Genomic DNA, 19507 nt, shown 5'->3' on the forward strand with positions numbered 1-19507 from the left:
TTTCTGCTCATACTGAAACAGCAGGAAAAAAGAGGCACAGCCACCTCAGCACAGGCAAGGCTCCTCCAGAACAGTGGAGTGAGGGCTGTTGGTTATCCAAGGATGAGCCAGCACGGACAAACCACTGAGTGAGACTCCAAGCCTGGTTACTCCTTGAATTCTTCCCCAGCACTGCCAAGACTGGGGGTTTCTGCATTAGCAGCTTTACTCTTTGGTGGATGTCCACCCACAGAGCACTGGACAGAGGCCTCACGATCAGAGGCCACTTAGCACAGGTGACACAGCCCGTGACAGCTTCTGGCAGCCACCAAGCCACTGCCACACGCACTTGCCAAGTCCTTGAGTCATCTAATGAAAATGCAGATTTTCCAAAGCCGACGCTGCTGGGTTTTGTGCGTATTCCTGTGGGCTTGTGGTCACGATCAGCCTCTCTGCGCTGCTCAGCTCCTCCAGCAGCTACTATGGAAACAGGGAGCAGCACCTGTTTCTCAAGGGCAGGTAGTTCAGGGGGTTGGGCTGGTTCAGCCAGGATTTGGGAAGCATTGCAAGAAAATGGGTGTTCAGTCTGGGTCTGGGATAATTCTAAAGGCACTTCACCTGCCAGGAGTTAAACAGGTACCAAGCAGCAGAGCAGGGACACCCCCAACTGCTCCCATCATTCCAAAAGAGGAACTTTAAATGGCTCAGCGTGCCAACACCACATTCTTACCAAGCCAATCTTCTCCATAGCAAGAGGCTTCTGAGCTATCTGGGGGAGCACAGCTGATATGGCCTCCGAGGAGGTGTCACATGCCACAGTGAGGGGAGATTAATGCAAAGAATTTAAGGTCAATGGTTTGGGCCAGCTGCTATTTATAAAGAGGAAGGAAAGCAGAACAGCAGTTTCACCTCTAGGCCTTAAGAAATGTCTTGTCAAGGAGAACACACTGGGAGGGGCACACCTTAATCCATCTTCAGCTTTTCTTCACCTCCAAACCAGCCAGTTTGGGAGTATTCTCTCCTCTGTCCCAGTGCTGTGGTCCCTGGATCGCCAGAACTCTCCCTCTTCCACCAAAGGGACTGGGAGGTTAAACCCAAACCCCAACAGTGCTGCCTCTAACATGACCCAATGCACACCAGGGTCCGGAAATCCAGGGCATATGGAAAAGCCTTGGAGCCCATGGCCTTGCAAAGCCTCTTCACAGCTAAAACTAAGTCCTCCTTGTACACTGAATGTCCCACATTTCTTCATTTTTCAAGGAAACCTGTCCAACATCATTCCCAGGTGCAGAGACAGGAAGGACACCTGGCACAAGGTGGGACAGGAGTTAGGAAAACATTTTTTAGGCTGACTTGAAAAAAGCACTTTCTTCAGGAACTGTTGACAAATATAAGTAGTTTATAATGGATATGAAAACAAGAAGTTATCAGTTATTTACAATTCCCCAAAATGATCACATGCCCACCAAACCAGAAAATGTCACCTGTCGTCATATCATGTGATAGTAAAAAAAAGGAAAAAAAGAAACATTAGAATGTTTCTAGTGAAAACAGAAAAAGCAGAATTTCTCAAAACATCCTAAGAGGACCAAGAAGAAAAGCCCATCCAATCTGCATGTACTCAGCTAACACACGAGCTGCTATTTCAAATGTGTTATTCACAGAGCAACAAAACCTGATTACATCATCTGGAGGTTTCATGGAGGTCAGCTGCATCAAATAGAAAAAGTGTTTGGCCAGAACGCCTTTGGGGCATTCTTTACAACATTTGTTTAGCATGTTCGAGTATAAACACAGGAGAATTTCACAAATGATATTGACTAAAGCCAAAAGCTACAGGGGAAAAAGCACAATCTCATCCCTGTCAGAAAAAAAATGTATCCAACAGTAGAATCCAAAAGCCAAAGCCAAAAAAAGCAAATCACTAATGCCTCTGGATGGAGGTCACGTGTCTGCTTCCAGGACCAGAAGTTTTCCCCAGAACCTGAGTTCCATTTTTTGAGTTCTGTAAGATTTACAGAAAGGTAAAAATAGGAGAGCTTTTACTTCCCACCTCTTTGCTGAATGTTACTGCCATGGGAACGTGCTCTGCACGCTGCCAGCTTCTTCCCAGATAATTTCCTATTTCTCCACTAAGCCTCTGGCTCACACATGACTCAGTTTTAGCGCTTCACTGAGATAAGCATGTGCCCCAGCCTAGACTTAAAATTAGCAGGGCAAACCTCAGCCCCTTCTTCAGAGCCTGGGATAATCAGGCATTCTATTAATGAAAAATGTGCTGGTTTATGTCAGCAACCAACTGGAGCTCCTCCCTTGTGTAGGCAAGGGATGGACAAGAGAAAGCTGAGCCCAGCACAGAGCTGGTAAGCCCAGCATACACCCATCTCCTCTTGATGCAGGGAGATAAACCCTTCCACCACAAAAAACATCAAGCCAGATAAAATAGTTTAATATAGAGCGAGAAGAAGTATTGCATAAAAATAAGCAAAATCTTTTTCTTAAAAAAAAAAGTCTGAGAACTCGTATTTAGAAGAAAAGCTGGTTGGGTATCGATCATGTGGGTGACTCATGAATGCAGGAGCTACAGGAAGAGTTCAGGATGTTCCTAGCTTCTCCATCCACTAAATCCAGAGGAAGATCTGTGGAGCAAGATAAAAAGAAAACCACAGCAATCAGTGCTAGAGCCTCCTTCCAGCAGCATTAATTCAGCAGATCTCTCAGTCAAACCTCCAGTCTCCCTAGTACCAGAAGCTTTTTATGAGAACTCACGAGTATTTCCAGCCTCTTTTACCTGAGCCTGCAGCAACACACACTGACTCGATATAATTGTGCTTATTCTAGAGCCTGCCATCTGCAGAGATCCACGCTCTCTCTATTTGACAGGGAAACAAAGTTTAAGAAACTTGCTGGAAGGGATCCAGCCAGGCAGAGGCAGAGCAGATGACAGAATTAACCTTTAACTGTAAATCATCATCTCACTTCAGCCACAAAAGTACCAATTTATTTCTTCATTCCTTGTTTCAACCTGATAAATGGAGCAGACTCCTGATTCACACACACAGCTTGAGCACGTACATCATGTCCTTGAGAGGTGGAGAAGGAGCATGATCCAAGTGGAAATTCTCTCTTAAGAGACAGATAAACCTCACTGGAAAGCACACATCCAGAGCCTGGACTTGGAGCTCTGCAGTACCACCAAAATGGAAATCAGAACGAGTATTTAAATGCTATTTTCAGAGTTTGTTCTTGCAAACCATTCCACTCTTTATTCTGATTCGATTCTTATTTTTAATGAAGAGTTAAGACACAAAATGGTACTTACGTGTTAGGTGATCCAAAACCAAACCCTGAAAGAAAAGCAAGATAGAAAAATAGTTGGTAAAGGGGAAAATAAATGCGTAGGATTTGTAGTAAATGTCCCCTCCCACACACAGATTGAAAAATACTTCTTTCCTGCCTTAGGCCAGGAAAAAAGCGATGGGCAAACAATGGAAGTCAAATCTCCATCTAGAAGAGAAGTGACTTGCCTGGCTCCTAAGAGAGCTTGGCTTTCACTGCTCATCAGCCAGGTCATTCATTAGCAGCCCTGCAGACAATCTGCCTGTTTGTTCCTCTCTCTCTCTGAGTTGCTTTCTGGAGGTGGTTTGTGCTTAATGCAGGCCCCTGGTGTCAGGCAGCCACCATGGAACATGGCCTTGCACGGGCTCTGCTCTGAGCTCTGGCTAAATCACTGTGGCTTCACTGAATTGCAGCAGAAAAACATTTGGCTGTTGGTGTTTCAGTTCGATTTTGCAGTGCATATTACTCTGACACTGAGTACTTACACCACAGATACCCAAGCACATGGCACTGAAGAGATACTCCTTATTTCTCAATATTTGCCTTTGAGGAGAAAGAGCAACTCCACAAAAACGGGTGAAAAGCAATAATCTGAGGAGGTGTGCAGAGAAGAGTGATGTGCTGACATTGCACACAGCAGATCAGTGATGGAATTAGGAGCTGAAGGCTGAGAAGGTGCTACACCCCACCCTGCACCTCAGTTCTCCTGGACACGGTGCCTTCCCTACAGCACCACCAAGGACCAGGCAGATATTTGGCAGGGAGCTGAGGAGTCACACCCAATTTCCAGGGAAAACCAGAGACATGGGGGCTGTTAGGGTGATTATATTTTAGCCTCTCCTACCTCCTCCACCTGTCCCAAAAGCTGAGAATCCGCTGCTTTGTGTGCCAAAGCCGCTGCCCTGCTGGGACAGGGAGCCAAACGTGGGGGTGTTTTGGTTTGCCAAGGTGCCAAACGACGCCGTGTTGTTACTGGTACCACCAAACCTGCAGGTTTTGAAGAGAAATTCTGAGTTTGCAAACATCTTCTCACTTACACTGGAAGTTTGTCCCCATACCCATGATAACTGTGCACTCCTTACATGAGGATACATCAAAAGGTGAGATCAGCTGATACGAATAATTGTTCATTTTGGAAAGAGATTTCCTGGTTTGGGAGAGACTATTGTACATAGAAAGGTCTGTTCAGCTCCCATTCTTGACACATGCTGGGCAGGAAGGCAAATATGTTCATGCTTACACAGGGTATGTTTTCAAGTGCTTGGAAATACCAACTCCAGCTATCAAATGGAACATTTTAATTCACCTCTGTGCATGGTTTTCACCAAAAGTACAGCATCATTTCGTTTCACAAAGAGGGCAGCAAACCGAGAATTGGTGCGAGCTGCTCAAAGCCAGAGCACAAAGCAGGGCCCAGATACAGAACCCAGATTCCCAAATTTCAGGGGGTACCTTCCCCACTGCCCACGCAACCATCAGCGAATTTCTCAATTCCTTTCTCTCCCCAGCCCATTTTGAACCACACAAGGTTCCAGTGTTTCCTTGAAGATCTGCACCTACCTGGCACTTCTCCCCACCACCTCTAACTAATCACTTCCTAATTGCTTTTGGGGACTGAAATAAGAAACACTTTTATATACGGAAATGTGTCTTTCTCCACCCACTCTGTCCAACCAGGCAGCACAGAGCTCTCAGTGTGACACAACTAATAAGACCATGACATACAATATGCTTCTGTGCCCCCTCTACACTTCTCCCCATTCTGAATGTAAGAAATGCTCTCAAAAAACGACCCTCAAGTTTAAGTTAAACTGGAAAAAAGGCAGACACAACATTTCCAAATGACAAGCTCTGCTAAAGCTCTGCAAGTGAACAACAATCCTAAAACCCAGCAGCAGCCTGAGCAGAGCTGGACAAGTCACAGTGTGCCAGCTCTGCAAGGCTGTGCCTCACACAAGCTCCTGTCATTTCTCACTTAAAATACAACCTGACAGCACGTTAACCCACCTCTCCATCCATCCACATCTAGGAGACTTTTAAAAACCCAAAACACAAACCCACATCAAAAGCTATCTCTCCAGATAAAAGACAGCCCTTGTAGCAGTGTGACAAGCAATTCACCTGGTAAAGGACATCACCTCTCCTCTCCCAGCCACTGCCACGTGTGCACAATGCTTCCACAGACAGCAGTAGATACCAGGGGCAGTTCAGTGACTTTACATCTCCTCACCCCTGTACTTGCAGGCAGCACCAGCTCAGAACCACAAATGTGCTTTTCTCAGGAAAAGCAGAACAGGTTTTTTAGTTCTTTTTAAAAGGAAGCAAGATTGGGTGATGTGTTTAGAACAAGAGGTTTTAGAGTGCTCCATCTTCTCAGGAGCATGCCACAACACACAAATCCTGTCTATCTGGTGTAAGGAAGAGGAGGTGAAAATGGTGACAAGGAAACCTGTGGTTCAAACTGCTCCTTTTGGTTGCAACCAGGAGAGGCCTGTCATAAGGGCTGCACACAGTGTAAGTAAGAAACAGCTTAATATGGACAGATTTTCTTTGAGACATATAAAAGACATGACATGCAGTCATTGCCTAGTAACAATTTAATCCAACCTATCTTGCTCAGATTTCCAGTCCTTTTTTAAAGCTGCTGTGCAAAACACAATTGAGATGCACTTGAGGTTAGTTTATAAAAGCAAAACATTATTTGCCCACCAACAGTTGGAACTGCAGGCTCTGAAGTAGTGGTTTCTGACACCCCAGTCATTTATTGAGTGATGCAGATTTTTCAGAGTTGAAGCAGTATGAATCACAAGTATTTAAGTCAGCAGAATATTCTCAGGAACTTGGAGCTAATACAACACCATGTACTTGCAAGTGGCTTCTTTGGAATTGGGATTTTTAAAGTTTCACTTCAAGAGAAAGGCAGAAAGGAAGTCCTGCACAGATTCTACATTATACTGCAGAATTAAACTATTGCTCAACATTTTGTGGTGAGATTTGGATTTTTGTAAAGCTGCCTGGGAATTCTGCACACTCTTTTAAAGTTCTAAAAATCAACATCCTCAGGGAACTCTGAAAATACCAGACTGAGTCTGTACCTTTCTAGTAGAGAAAAAATTGTCAAAGCTTCCCACAAGTTAAGTCACTGAATTATCTTTCTTGAGTCTGCAGACTGCTTATGCAAGACCTCTTTTCCATCAACATGCTGCTTGTTCTGAATCCCATTTTATCTTTAAGCTCTCCATGTTGTCACAGAGCATATCAAGTCTCAGTACAAAATCCTGCAGCACAAAGGCTGGATGCTGGAACTGAACAAACTACCAGTTGATTTAAGCTACGTCATCCCTACAAACACATCCTTGTTTGTGGAGATTTAATTAAGCTGCCTGCATTTTCACCCTTTCCAAAGGGACTCCTCAATTTGCTGCACATTCTGGACAGCAGGAGCACCTGGCTGAAGCTTCCCCCAGCTCCAGGGTACCTGCCCACACCTCACACAGGGAATTAACAAGTCACACTTGTGGATGTCCCCCTGTGCCTTATGCAAAGGCAGCTCCTCCTGAAACCAGACAAAGAGACAAACACTTGTGAAATAAATAAACACCAAGACTGGGAAGACGTCTGGTTTCCTCTCCTCACTGGAAGTTTTTCTCTTTTGAATTGGCTCTGTGCAGTCTGACTGTAAGTGCAGGACAGGAAGGAGTGCTGCTGGCTGCTAGCACAGTGCTGAAGAACTGCATTTGCTGCCGACTGCAGAAGCTGCTTGACGAGGTTTGGAATTTTTTATTTGCTGAACAAAGCGAGGAATAATGTGCTGTCTGCTCTGGTGCCAAGCACAGGCTTAGGGGGTACAGGAACAGGTAAAAACAATCAGTGAGGGATAAACATGAAGTGCTCTGGGAGCACAGGCTGTTACAAGTGCCTCATCCCACAGGTGAGAGAACAGCCTGAATTCTCATTAGCATCTCTAGCCCAAATGTAACCAGAGGATAAAGTGTCTGGACAGAGTCACAAATAACAATATTGTTATTTTCTTTGCTAGGCATAGTTTGTAGTCCTAGGTTTGCACTCATTAAATGCACTCAGAGAAAATACCCCTGCATTTCCTCACACAGTTGCAAGCTGACATCTCTAAAGCTAAAGGTTCAACACAAGAGTATCAGCATTAAAATGATCCCACACATTACTTCCTTTGGGGTACAAGTTTTAGTTTTACACCTTAATTGTTTTTTTCTTTTAAACAAACAAACCAAGGACACTTTGAGCTGACCAATCAATGACTGAATATATTCGTTATGTTAAAGCAGAAGTAACCAAGCACAATCTTGTCATGCAAGAAGGTTGTTTTCCCTGGCTTACCCAAATCCTCCAGCGCTGGCTGCTGCTGTCCCCTCGCCGAACACTTTGCCTCCCGTTGAGCCCAGAGGGCTTGAAAAGGTTGGGGCTGAACCGAATGCTGGCACCCCTCCAAACCCAGGGGATCCCCCAAAAGTGGGAGGGCTGCCAAACACTGGAGCAGCACCGAAGCCACCTGAGCAAAACAGAGGCAAAAAAGGGGACAAGAACATCACATAAACGATAACGCAGAGAGAGAAAACAAAGAGCAGATTTCCAAGTAGATAATGGGGCCGTTCATCTTATCATATGGACACCAAAGTATTTATAGGATTAATTCCAGTCTGCAGGGTGTTTTATTGCAAAAGATATGGATAAGAAGTGCCTGAATGCATGAAAGAAAACTGCAACTGGCAAGTCTTCCCCATCTCTTAAGATCAGAGAGTAGAAGCAAACTTGGGTTTTAGGTGCTTCAGTGATGCGAAGATTCAGGAGGTAGGGGATGATCTAATCCTGGTTTAAGTGGTGGAAACTAAAATGGAAGGATTAAATGCCAGGTCAGTGGAAGTGCCTGCAGGGAATCAAGAACTTATCTCTGCTCTTGGCATTTTCTGTTCAGGGTTTAGCTGCCTCCTGCAGCTCTGAATGGATTTCTACCCAGATTATTTTATTCTATGTTCGTCTGCTGATATTATTGGCCCATTTCTAATTGACACTGTGGAACGTGAAGTCCTTCACCTGCTCTTTTATTTGACCAGGGATGAGGATAGGACACCACAGCACATTTTAATACCCAGGGTGAAATTCCAGTCCATGCCAAGGTAATGGATACTGTTTGGCTGTAAACACAAAAGGTCTGGAAAAAAAAAATAAATGCTAGGCCTGAATTATTTAAACACAGATCAGATATTTTGTTACCTCTATCTCTAGGAAGTTAAGAACATTTATCCCAGGGGGTGAAGCTTTGCTTGGCAAACACTCACTTTCACAATATTAACATGTTTCACTTTCCTTTTCCCACTATTTTTAAGTAGTGAAATGAGAATAGAAGAGGTTACAAAACCCAGGGTGAAGTTTGTAAAATAATATTCCAAGGAAGTATCTAAAATAGGAAAAATGTATTCAGTTCCATGTTCTGTACTCTCGATTGTACAGAACATAAGACCAGAACTAAATTACACAGCTCTCAGCTCTTAAATTGCAATGGGAATTTTTGAAATGAACACCTGAGCATGTAGTTTACTGGATGCTGCATAAGAGAGAGTAATAATCTGCCTTAGACCCACCAGTTAAAGCTCCATTCAGTTATTTTTTATTTACTGTTCAGAGACAGTTCTTGTCCATGCACCGAGTCCAGGCTGTGGACAGCTAAGTGGCAGAACAGCAAATATCTCCCAGACAATGTGGGTTGTCCCAGTGGGTGGATTCCCAAAGTACCTGCTTTGTTTGGACTGGAGAACCCAAAGCCTTGGGAGGCCACACTTCCACCACCGGAGCTGAAAGTGCCCGTAGGCTTCTGCTCTCCAAAGGAGGAGCTGCCAAATCCAAAAGTCTTCGCTCCGCTGTTCCCAAATAAGCTCGAAGAATCTGGGGAGATGAAGAATATTTATAAACAGCCAATACTCATAGCAGACTATGTTCTACACTGCACTTCATTAGCTGAAGCAGGAGAAGGGAAAATCACTTTTCTTTCCCCAGCCCCCAAGCACACACTGAACATCACACTGAAAACAACACAGGGAGAAGCCAAGGTTTCCTTTATTCCTACGGGACTTTGTAGTTCCACCAAGATCCATTCTGGATCTGATGGACCAGTAGCAACCCTTTATTGCTGCAATCTAGTAAATCACCAGGAGGGATGATTTGTTTAGATGCATCCTGTGCCCCAGTCAGTAAAAGACAATTCCTCAAGTGAGAAATGCCAGCAGCTACAATCAGTCTCTCCAGACAACACAAATATCAGCAAACCACAAATTAAAGATTCTCAGCTGTTTTGGCAATGCTCAGTATTTCTACACAAGATTATCTAACAGGACCTTAAAGTAGGAGCCAAACTTTTCCAGCCTTACTGAGAAATTAACTCATTTTTTCACCCTTCATAAGCCTACAGGGAGTTTTTGCATCTAGAGGCAGGACACAGAACAACCAAAGCTTTTCTATGGTGAACCATCTGTTTTGTTTCATCACAAAACCCAGAACTGCATTAAATGATTAAATTAGCAAGGTTAGAAAACTGACCTCAACCATTAATCCCAATGGATCATTAAAGATGTAATAAAATAAATGGATTTTCTGTCTTAGGGCTTGAAGTGCTACTTCTAACCACTTGCAGCACTAATTTTAAAGCTTTCCTTTGTTTCCCAACTTTCATGCTTAGCCACTGCTTCCCCTTCTTTGTGCTTTCTATCTATCCATATGTCACAGCAAATTTTGATGAAGTATGCTGCATGTGCTGCATAATGATATTAATTTTTTGGCAGAGGGTAACAAAAATTCTATACCTCACATATTATTACACCTCACATATTGATTCTTGGCAATTTTTACAGTCTTAGGGCAATGAGAGAGGATTAAAGCTTTCTAACTTCCAACCAAGTTGGAGGCAGAAACTCAATGACAAGAATTTGGAGTATTCCATTTTAATGAAGGACTTGGCCAAGAATTCTCTACAGAATATAGATGTTATTCACTCTTCTTGCATCTGCTTGTTTATTTCAATGGCTTCCCTACTTGTTTTCCATAAACCTAGAAGAAAAATTCTGGATTACACATCACACATACTCTGGGTTACCCCCCAAAGCCTTTCATATTAACACAGAATTTACTCAAAAACAATTAGCAGCAGAAAATCAGATGGGATCACAAAAGCAGATGGAAATCACATTTTGTATTCTTGTTCAATTCACTTACTCTGGGAAGCTGCAGATCCAAATCCTCCACTGGAGGAACTGAAGGGATTCTTATTGGCTGCATCCTGACTTGGCTTTCCTCCCAAACCACTGAAGAAGCCTCCACCTCTCCCACCACTTCCAGCTCCAAACAAGCCTGCACTGGAAGAAGATGGCTGCTAGAACACAAAAAGGACAAGAAAGGGATTTAAGCAAAGTCAAAGCAGCATGTGTTCCCCCCAAGGCTGCTCTGCCTGGGCTGTTTCTCTGGATGTCTGAAGGAGCTGACAAACCAGCCAGAAATCACCTTCCAAAATGGAACACCATGAAATTTTATTTAAGTCTGTCTTAAATCTTGTCCACAGCACAGAATAATGCCTTTGAGACTTGCCCTACACTTGCCCTACTTTCCACTTAGCATGGAATCAAGGCAGGAGACTTACTGCATCTATCTTATCTTGCATGTGATAAAATATTTGTGTCTCCATACCCCCTGGAGTACTCATGCAGATGATGCTTTGGTGCTCACCACAACAGCAAATATCTCCAGTACAGACTGGGACACATTTTATTAAACACATCAAATTGTATTTTTAAAAATATATCAGAAATAGGGAACCCTGACCAAGTCCCTCACAGGTAACAGCCCTTTGTTTCTACAAAAAGCCATAAATACTTGCCTGGCCAAAGACAGTGCCTCCAGTATTTGCTGCTTGCCCAAACACAGAACCTGTGTTACTAGAACCAAAACCTAAGAGAAAAAAAGAAAAATTAACCACAAGAACTATTATTAGAGTGTAAGACATTCAGGGAGGTGACACTAGACCAGGACAGGGAAAGGACAGCTCTTCCATGCCAGAACACAGGGATATGAATGATGTTACCAAACCTATCTAGGCTGGACAAATACAAAGCATGTGCCAACACACAAATAATAAGTGACATTGGAAGTTTATTTGAAAGTCATTCTCATTCTCTCTTCAGCCAACTTAAAAACAGACAATAGAAGGCCGTTTCACTTGTGGGATTGTTGCTAACACTAAGAGAATTGGATTCCTGTTAACATGGCTACAATAATACTGCAAGTCGTGCACAAGCACTGGAGCATTCTGACTGTCCTTGTGTAAAGAGAATCTGAGTTTTGTTACCTGAGGACTCCTGTTAAAGATAATGAAATGTTTTGACTAAAAAAAGAACTCCCCTTTCCATTTCCCAGTTCACTTAAATGTGCCTTTTGTAATAAAACTTGCATTTCTATAATTAGGAACACCTTTCTCAAGCAGAGTTCACTTCCCCCAATTTAACTATTCTCTGCTACTGTAGTTAAAATGAGCAAGAAGTTGCCTGCAGTGCAATAATTTTTAATTAACTGAACCTAATTAGTTTTTCTTCCTTGGAAATACATGCTCTCTATTATTACTATGTACTTGCCACTTTTCCCTGGGAGCTCTCTGAAGATTGTACAGAGAAACCTTTGGAAAAACCTCAACAATATACTGAGCATGTGGAGAACAAAAAGGGACTGACCAAGGAGGTTTGGTCCGTGCAAGAATCCAATTTAACTATGTGGACAGGTAGCTGATGCTCATGTTACTGTCGTATTTAATTTTGAACTGTTTCCAAATGCAGCAGCAGATTTAACAGGTTATTCCCTGCAAATCCATCACTTTGAGGGTTTAAATTATTTTTGGCCATTCTATCTGATGACATGGTATTACACCTGGCTGTACAGCCACTGTTGCACGTGTTCAGTGCAGGCCACTGAAGGAAGTGTTGCATCTGTATTTATTCATTGCCTTGGTTATGGTCTCCGAGCTGCTCTGCCCCTTTGGTGCAACCATTTACAACATTTCCAGTTACTGTGCAACAGGCAGGACAGTATGTAATGCAAAATTAAATCAAGGTAGACTCTTAAGTATAAAACAAAGGCAGGATTGGATGACAAGGCTACATTCAGAGGCCTGCTGATGAACAGTGAAGCAGAGCAAAAGCTGCTTTGGTCTCCAGTGCTGCAGCTCTTGTTCTTACTAATTCAAAACAAAACCAAACCAAACCAAAGAAATGAAAACCATCGGGTGCCATAGAGGAAAAAAAGGCAATAATCCCATCCTACTTTCCCCAGTGATACACTCCAAGCCAGACAGTGCCACTGGGACAGCGCCCTGCTCTTACCTGAGGCCTGGCAGAAGCTGAACCCAGCAGAGGACGTGGTGGTGGTGACAGCGGCGGTGCCACCGAACACAGATGCCCCTTGCCCAAAGCCAGTGCTCTGCCCAAACACAGGAGGGCTGCTCTGCCCAAAGAGCACCCCTCCCGTGCTGGCTGGCTGGCCGAAGGAGAAGGAGCTGGTGCTGTTGGTGCTGGCTGGGGCTCCAAAAACATTCCCACTGCTTGAGGCTGCTGTGGAAGCTGCTGGCTGGCCAAAGGCTGGCATTGTCCCAAACCCAGAGTGGCTGAAGGTAAAGCCACTTGAAGAACTGCTTGCAGGTTGCCCAAAGATTGGTGCTTGCCCAAAGGCTGGCTGGCCAAAGCCCCCTGTCGTGGTGGTGCCAAAAGCAGAAGTACCAAAGCCTGAGGTGGCAGCCTGGGTGGTGGCAGTGGCTGTGGACAGAGTGCTGGTGGTGAGCTGCCCGAATGGAGAGGATGCTGTGGTACCTGCTGGGAGCTGTCCAAAAACAGGTGGTGTGGAAGGAGTGGCAGCTGTTTCCCCAGCAGGCTGGGTAAATGCTGAGCCAGAAGAGCTGGAACTTGGTGGCTGAGAGAACACCGAGGAGCCTGCAGAAGTGGGAGGAAACACAGAGGCACCAACAGCTGGACTCTGCACACCTGTAGTAACATCAGAGGTAGCAGCCAGAGCACTTGTGGCTTCTGCAGCAGAGGCAACACTTGCTGTGGAGGTTGTTGCTGAGACATTCTGATCTGGTGGGGTGGCTGCAGAGACAGCAGGAGGCACCAGGGCCTTCAGATCGCTGGTGGAGGTGGGAGCAGCCATGGGGTCAGGGGGAGGTGGTGCCACTGTGGTCCCAGAGCCCTCCGGGACAGAGTCCCCAGCTGTGGCCTGGGGTAAGGTGGGTTCTTTAAGTGGCTCTGAGAGCTGTGCCTGAGGCTGTGGCACTGGAGGTGAAGACCCAGCTGCTACGGCTTCATTTTCAGATAGTTTTTCTGACCCAGGTGGTAATTTGGCATCCCCTGCAGACTTACTGGAAGTTGCAGCAGGGACAGCAGTTTGTGATGAACTTGAGAAACCTCCAAACGAGAGGGACGTTGAAGCAGGGAGAGTAGAAGGGGTAGAGGTGGATGTGCTCAAACTGTTTGCTTGCTGAATACCAAATGAAAAGGCAGGTTTGTTGCCACCAGAACCTCCAAGATTAAACACCCCAGAAGACCCTGTGTTGGTTAACTGGACATTGCCAAAGAGACTGCCTGTGGCACTAGTGCTGATGGACAGGGATGCTGTGCCAGCTGACGTGACTGACGTTGAAGCAGCTTCTCCAGCTTTTCCTAATGCCAGGGGAGCAGCAAAATTAAACCCAGAAGGTATCGTAGACACTTTAGTTGACTGTGTTCCTGCAACACTGGTAGATGGTGCTTTAGTGGTGGTCTTGGCATTATCATCTACTTGACCAACCCGTAGTCCTGAGAAGCTCCCAAGAGTTTCCCCAGCTAGACTGCCCTGAAACAAGTGATCTCCTGGTTTGGATGGAGTAATATCCAACTTGCCAGAGGTTGTGGGGAGAGCAGAAGATGTTGCAGCAGCTTTGTTTGACTGGGTGCCATCTGCTGAGGAGCTACCTCCTACTACACCTCCTGGAGCACCTGCTGACTTGTGGGACCCAAAAGCAAAGGAGGCCTCGGGAATTGTTCCAAGTTTGGAACTCCCAGCAAACAGAAATGAATCCGGCTGGGCAGACTCTTTTGCAGGGGCTGTCAGTGAGAGAGACAGAAGTAACAAATCAAGTTAGGGTATGCAAAGCTCATTTATCATTCTTAGAATAATGGTCTGGTTTAGTGCTTCACAGACTGTCAGTGCTCTTGCCTCAAAGCTATAAAGCCTCTGTCCATCAGGTGACTGCAACCTTCACATCCATTCAGGACACAACAGTGACACCTGAAGCCTTTATGGCCAGGGTGGCAGCAACAAACACTGTTACTGTCACATCATAGCCTCCACTTAAGCATCCTTCTCTTTAAGTAGAGACAACTCCAGCCTTTGGCTCCTATTTCTTTTTCAGCAGTTTGATAAAAACATAAAAGACCTGGTTATTACAGATAATTTTCTATTGACACCACTTTCACCCCTTCTTACTTGGTTCAGGTAAAAAATTCCTGACATTTACTACAGCACTTTGCTTTTAAACCAATGGCTCAGAACAGTTTAGGTCATAAAAATACTTTCTGGCACTTGAAGAGTCTTCTACAAAATCAAATCTTTCTTAACAAATTCAGCTATTTATAGACCACCAACCAGTTTCTATACAGCCTGTTTTCAGCTCTGAAAAACTAGAGAAAAACTCTCAAATGTAATTGCCAAAGCAGCTCCACTTCTAACATAAACTCTGTACAACAGTGGGAAACTGTTCAAGTTTTAAGGGAGTCTGGGCTAGTTTTATTTAATGTACTATCATTTCATTTCTGAGCACCAAACACAAATTCTGACTTGAAAACACCACATTGGCGTTTGGGCAAAATATAGGAAATCTGCATGGAGATCAAACAACAAAGAGCAAAATCTTCTTAGCAGAGCTGGTATTATCCTTATGTTTTCCCCTATATTAAGTAACTGACACTCAATAATGCAGCTTTTTTTTTCCTCCTGAGGCCCTGAAATGACATTCTGTAGTTCTTCCACCACCAGTTACAAGGGTGCTCCTACCAGTTCACAGAGCAGTGTGAAGTACCTGCCCTCACACAGTGCTGTGGTTTACAAGTCTGTCTCCTGCACCTCCCACTCCTGCTTTATCTGTGTTATTTACCTAAGCTTTTATGTTAATCTTCAAATTTTAAACCCAGTTCATTCTCTCTGCTTAACAACAAGAGTATCAGTAGCATTAACGTGGCTGTGGTGGTCTAAGGATAGAAACAAGCCAAGATTTGTATGAAGAGGTGCTATCTTTTATCAGAGGAACCAATAACACTGGGAGCAAATTTTTGACAATATGACCTCATCTGCAAGACTGAAATTAAAGGCAGAAAGCTTCGAAACTATTACAAAGCAGATTTTATCAGTTCCTTCTTACCAGACTGGGCAAATAGGATCTACCTATGACATGGAAAGGCAGCCACTATTGTCACTTCAATTTTAGAAGCAACACAAAGCCATTCCAAGCATTTCCCTCTGATTACTAAATGCTCACTGGATGACAGTTCTGTGTCAGTCCACCTCAGCAACTTTAAATCTACAGATTAAAGACAGCAGAGAAAATGACTACAGATGTTACCCTCTAAATAAACGAAATGTTCCTGGCAACAAATATTTTGCTTACTCTTAATTGAAAGGTGGGTGGCCCGGATTTCTGTGTATTACAGGGCAGAACCCAGCATACGTATGAAATGTTACTGCAATTTTAGTAATAAAACTGCAACACAGAACAAGAACCACACAAATTAGGAAGAGTAAACATTCTCTCAGAAGGGAAGAGATGCTGTTTGCACCCTCTCCCAAACTAACCTTGTGAGGGAGCAAGGCTGGGCAGTGTCTGTGATGAAGCAGCTGATGTGACACCACTAAAATTAAATACAGACCTAGGAGGAAAGAGGAGAAAGGGAAAGAGTGACTTAGCTCAAAGTGTTGAAACTTCCAACCATATGATGAGCACAACTCTGAGACTCAGACTTGCACAAAGCCAGGCACACAGGCAGTTTCTCCAAGGACTAAACAGGAAGAGAGAAGCACACACACACACACACATAGACACACAGTGCTCCATTTGTTTCCTCTCTGAAAAGGCTTCTAGAGGGTTAAAGAGAGTCAGAGCTCAAAGTTCTTTTGACCACCCCTTATCCTCCCATGTTCTTTCCTTTCTGCTGTGTATTTCTTCCCCATGCAGCTCTATCACTGAACAACATGCACCAAAACCTGATGGACTTGGGGAGACTGGTGAGAGGAAAAACCACAGGGGCAACTAGAGTTTAAAAGGGCTAAAAGGGAAGAGTCAGTGCATGTGCAGAAGGGAATAACTGAATACTACCATCCACCAAAAAGGAGATCACTCACAGCAAGACAGAAATGAAAAGTTATCATTACTATTTTACACTAACAATATTTTGTCTTGCAAAAGTACTACGATCTTTCATTATGAGTCTTGCAGAGATCTTCATTCCCTGGGGCTTTTTAAGCTTTCTCTGATTCTCAAAGACCAGCTGCTGATACAGAAGTCAGGCCATGGGACTAAGACATCACTGACAACAGCACTGTATTTAGCATATGGTTTACACACTGAGGCACTGCACATGGGACAAAGGCAGGGTTGTTTGCTTTTTGAATCTGAATTTCCATCACTCAAAAGGATTCTTTTAGCCCTCTTAAGAGCCCAGCAAGGCATTTGGGTAGCATCCACTTAACAAACGTGCAGAGAAATGGGTAAGACTGAAAGAAACGAGCCATTTGAAAGTGCGTGTGTTCTGAAATTCTTAATGTTGCCACTTCATAGAGAAATTCACTTGAGTGTTAGAGCAGTAAACATGCAGAATTTCAAACAATCATTCCTAAGGTATTATCCCTCTCCCCTAAACATAAGATATAATCAAATAATTATTTTTGCCATCCCTGAAATAACATTCCATAAGAGAGATTTCAGAGTAACTGTATGTTCATAACATGTGCCTTGCTTTGTGTTATTGTTATGTAACAGATATCACCAGATGGCTTGGGGCCCCTCTTGTCACCTTCATGAACTGATTACTTTTCAAGCCAAAACACAAAATTTTTTCTGCTGTATTAAAGTATTCAGGGGGTGTAACCATCAGTACATATTTTAAGTCATAACTGGGAACTTGTTCCAACAGTCCACTGTAAATAAACCCCAAAAGCAAGCCAGTCATCCTTTACTCTTGATTAGTTATCTCAAAGCAACATGATATTGTGTCAAAGTCTCACAGACCTTCAGACCTCACTCAGGCTTCCACAAACAAGGTCTTCAAAGGACTCTGGTACAACCCCTGCCCTCCCAGTCTAACATCTGCAGGTGCCATTTTACAGTATTGCACAGCCTGTAGGCAACACCTGCTGTAACAGCCAATACTCATATTTAATGTCAACTACAAAGAAATCTTAATGTTCATACAGACCCCGCAGAAGAAAACGAGAACGTTTTGTTAGGCTGTGAAGTTGTTGCTTGTACTGATGTCACAGTAGAAGAAACAGCTGTAACTGTTTTTACTGTCCCTTGTCCTGTAAGTTACAAGAACAACAAATAAATATGCTTTTAAAAGATATCTACAAATAAAAAAAAAAAAACCCAAAGCATGCTGTCATCCATTTATCAGAAAATAAGGGATTAGCTTGCACACACAGTCTGTAATTTAATAAATTTCAAATGAAAAGGAAGTGCTATCAAATTCAGGAGCTGCCATCTTCAATAAACCAAAATTTAAGAAGCATTTGGCAAGTCAAATATAATTCCTAGCTATTTTTACTGCTTCTTACCCCTGGCTAAGAGGCAACCTACATGCACGGATTAAAGGCAAAAGACCAACAGAGATGGATTTCAGACATTTATGCAAGAGGCTTATAAAACCATGTCCAATGCAAGCATTATTATCTAATACACATTAAAAATCAATTGCTTCCTTCCCCATATGTTTTCTCTTTCCCTGTTAAGTTGTAAACTGAGCATTCCTTTCTTTAGAAACTTCCCAGCTCTATGAGACTGATCACTGTGTCTGAACTGGCTCTGAAGTTGGTCCTGCAGCTCAATGCTCAATAGATCCTGCACAGGACTCAGTTCACTTCAAGCTTGTTCAGGTATTCTATAATGCTGTGTGCCTAGAAATCAAATCAGCACATTTAAAATGTTTAAAACCAGCACACTTCTCATGTTTTAAAAACAAAAGAGCTGCTTTTAATTTGCTGTCAAATCGCAGTAGCCTTGTGGAAGATGTGCTTTCAGCATTTCCTGATAAGAGTTACAAGTCCTGAGTCCACTCTGAACAAGGAATTGTGTCACTGAATTCTAGATGCAGGAACAGAAGGAACACAGAGAGTACAGAAAACAACTCTCCTGCACTTCTGTACCTTCGCTTTTCAAATTCTCCCCCTCAAGACTGGCACAGCAACCTCTCAGTGGAGGCAAATCTTTTTTCCTCAGTATCCTCATTCTCTGACTGTGCACCCTGACACGTGGCAAGAGACATCCAGACCTTATTTCCATCTCCACTAAAGACAACTTACCTGAGACCTTGTTGCCAGACGATGCTGGACCAGCTGTGGATGCCATAGGAGAGGGAGCACACACAGAGGAAGGTGGAGCCTGGCCCTTCATCGAGCTTGTCAGAGGTGTCTAAAAACACAGCACCACTTCAGGTCAGTGCAGTCTGTCCATTAACAAAGGGCCTTCTGACATTGGATTGGTATTATTAATGTCATGCAGTGACTTAAGAATAAAATAGAGGTAGGTGGTCGAAGCACTCAGAAGAGATCTGCAATCTTGGGCTCATTATGTCTCGACACTTAAATATAGGGTCAGTCCTCAACCTTTTCAACAGGTCAGCAAGACTCCATGGGCAGCAGCTCAATGATTCCAGAGAACAAAGACTGCTGCATTGGTTTTTTGAAGCACACATATAAAACCCAGCAGCTTGTCAACCATTAAGCAATGTTCTCAGTAGAATAACAGGGTAACTAAAGAACTCTTTTCCTTGATTGCCTATCACTTTTATTCTTTTAGTGTGAAATTTAGCTGTATCTACCTAATACAGCTTCCTTTGCTCTTAGCTGCAACCCTCACTGCAGCAAGGCTGGGGCCATTAGA

The 19507-nt window shown here is 43.7% G+C and overlaps 1 protein-coding gene across 2 annotated transcripts in view; it reads right to left on the reverse strand.

The window, feature by feature from the left end:
* Window positions 1–2407: 2407 nt before the first annotated feature.
* NUP214 (nucleoporin 214) overlaps window positions 2408–19507 on the reverse strand; it is a 38999-nt gene continuing 21899 nt past the window's right edge. The window contains exons 26-36 of one of the 2 annotated variants that reach the window (XM_048325535.1): window positions 18928–19036; window positions 17826–17928; window positions 16207–16280; window positions 12711–14462; window positions 11219–11289; window positions 10561–10714; window positions 9088–9237; window positions 7675–7846; window positions 4163–4305; window positions 3302–3326; window positions 2408–2618 (exon numbers count right to left, since the gene is read on the reverse strand). In XM_048325535.1, coding sequence (XP_048181492.1) covers window positions 2585–2618; window positions 3302–3326; window positions 4163–4305; window positions 7675–7846; window positions 9088–9237; window positions 10561–10714; window positions 11219–11289; window positions 12711–14462; window positions 16207–16280; window positions 17826–17928; window positions 18928–19036 — 2787 coding nt within the window. In that variant the 3' untranslated portion in view covers window positions 2408–2584. Of the gene's footprint in view, window positions 2619–3301; window positions 3327–4162; window positions 4306–7674; window positions 7847–9087; window positions 9238–10560; window positions 10718–11218; window positions 11290–12710; window positions 14463–16206; window positions 16281–17825; window positions 17929–18927; window positions 19037–19507 lie in introns of both variants that reach the window. The other variant, XM_048325534.1, reaches the window with a different exon arrangement.

The sequence above is a fragment of the Corvus hawaiiensis genome, chromosome 21 (genome assembly GCF_020740725.1).
Source record: "Corvus hawaiiensis isolate bCorHaw1 chromosome 21, bCorHaw1.pri.cur, whole genome shotgun sequence".
NCBI classification, from domain to species: Eukaryota; Metazoa; Chordata; class Aves; order Passeriformes; family Corvidae; genus Corvus; species Corvus hawaiiensis.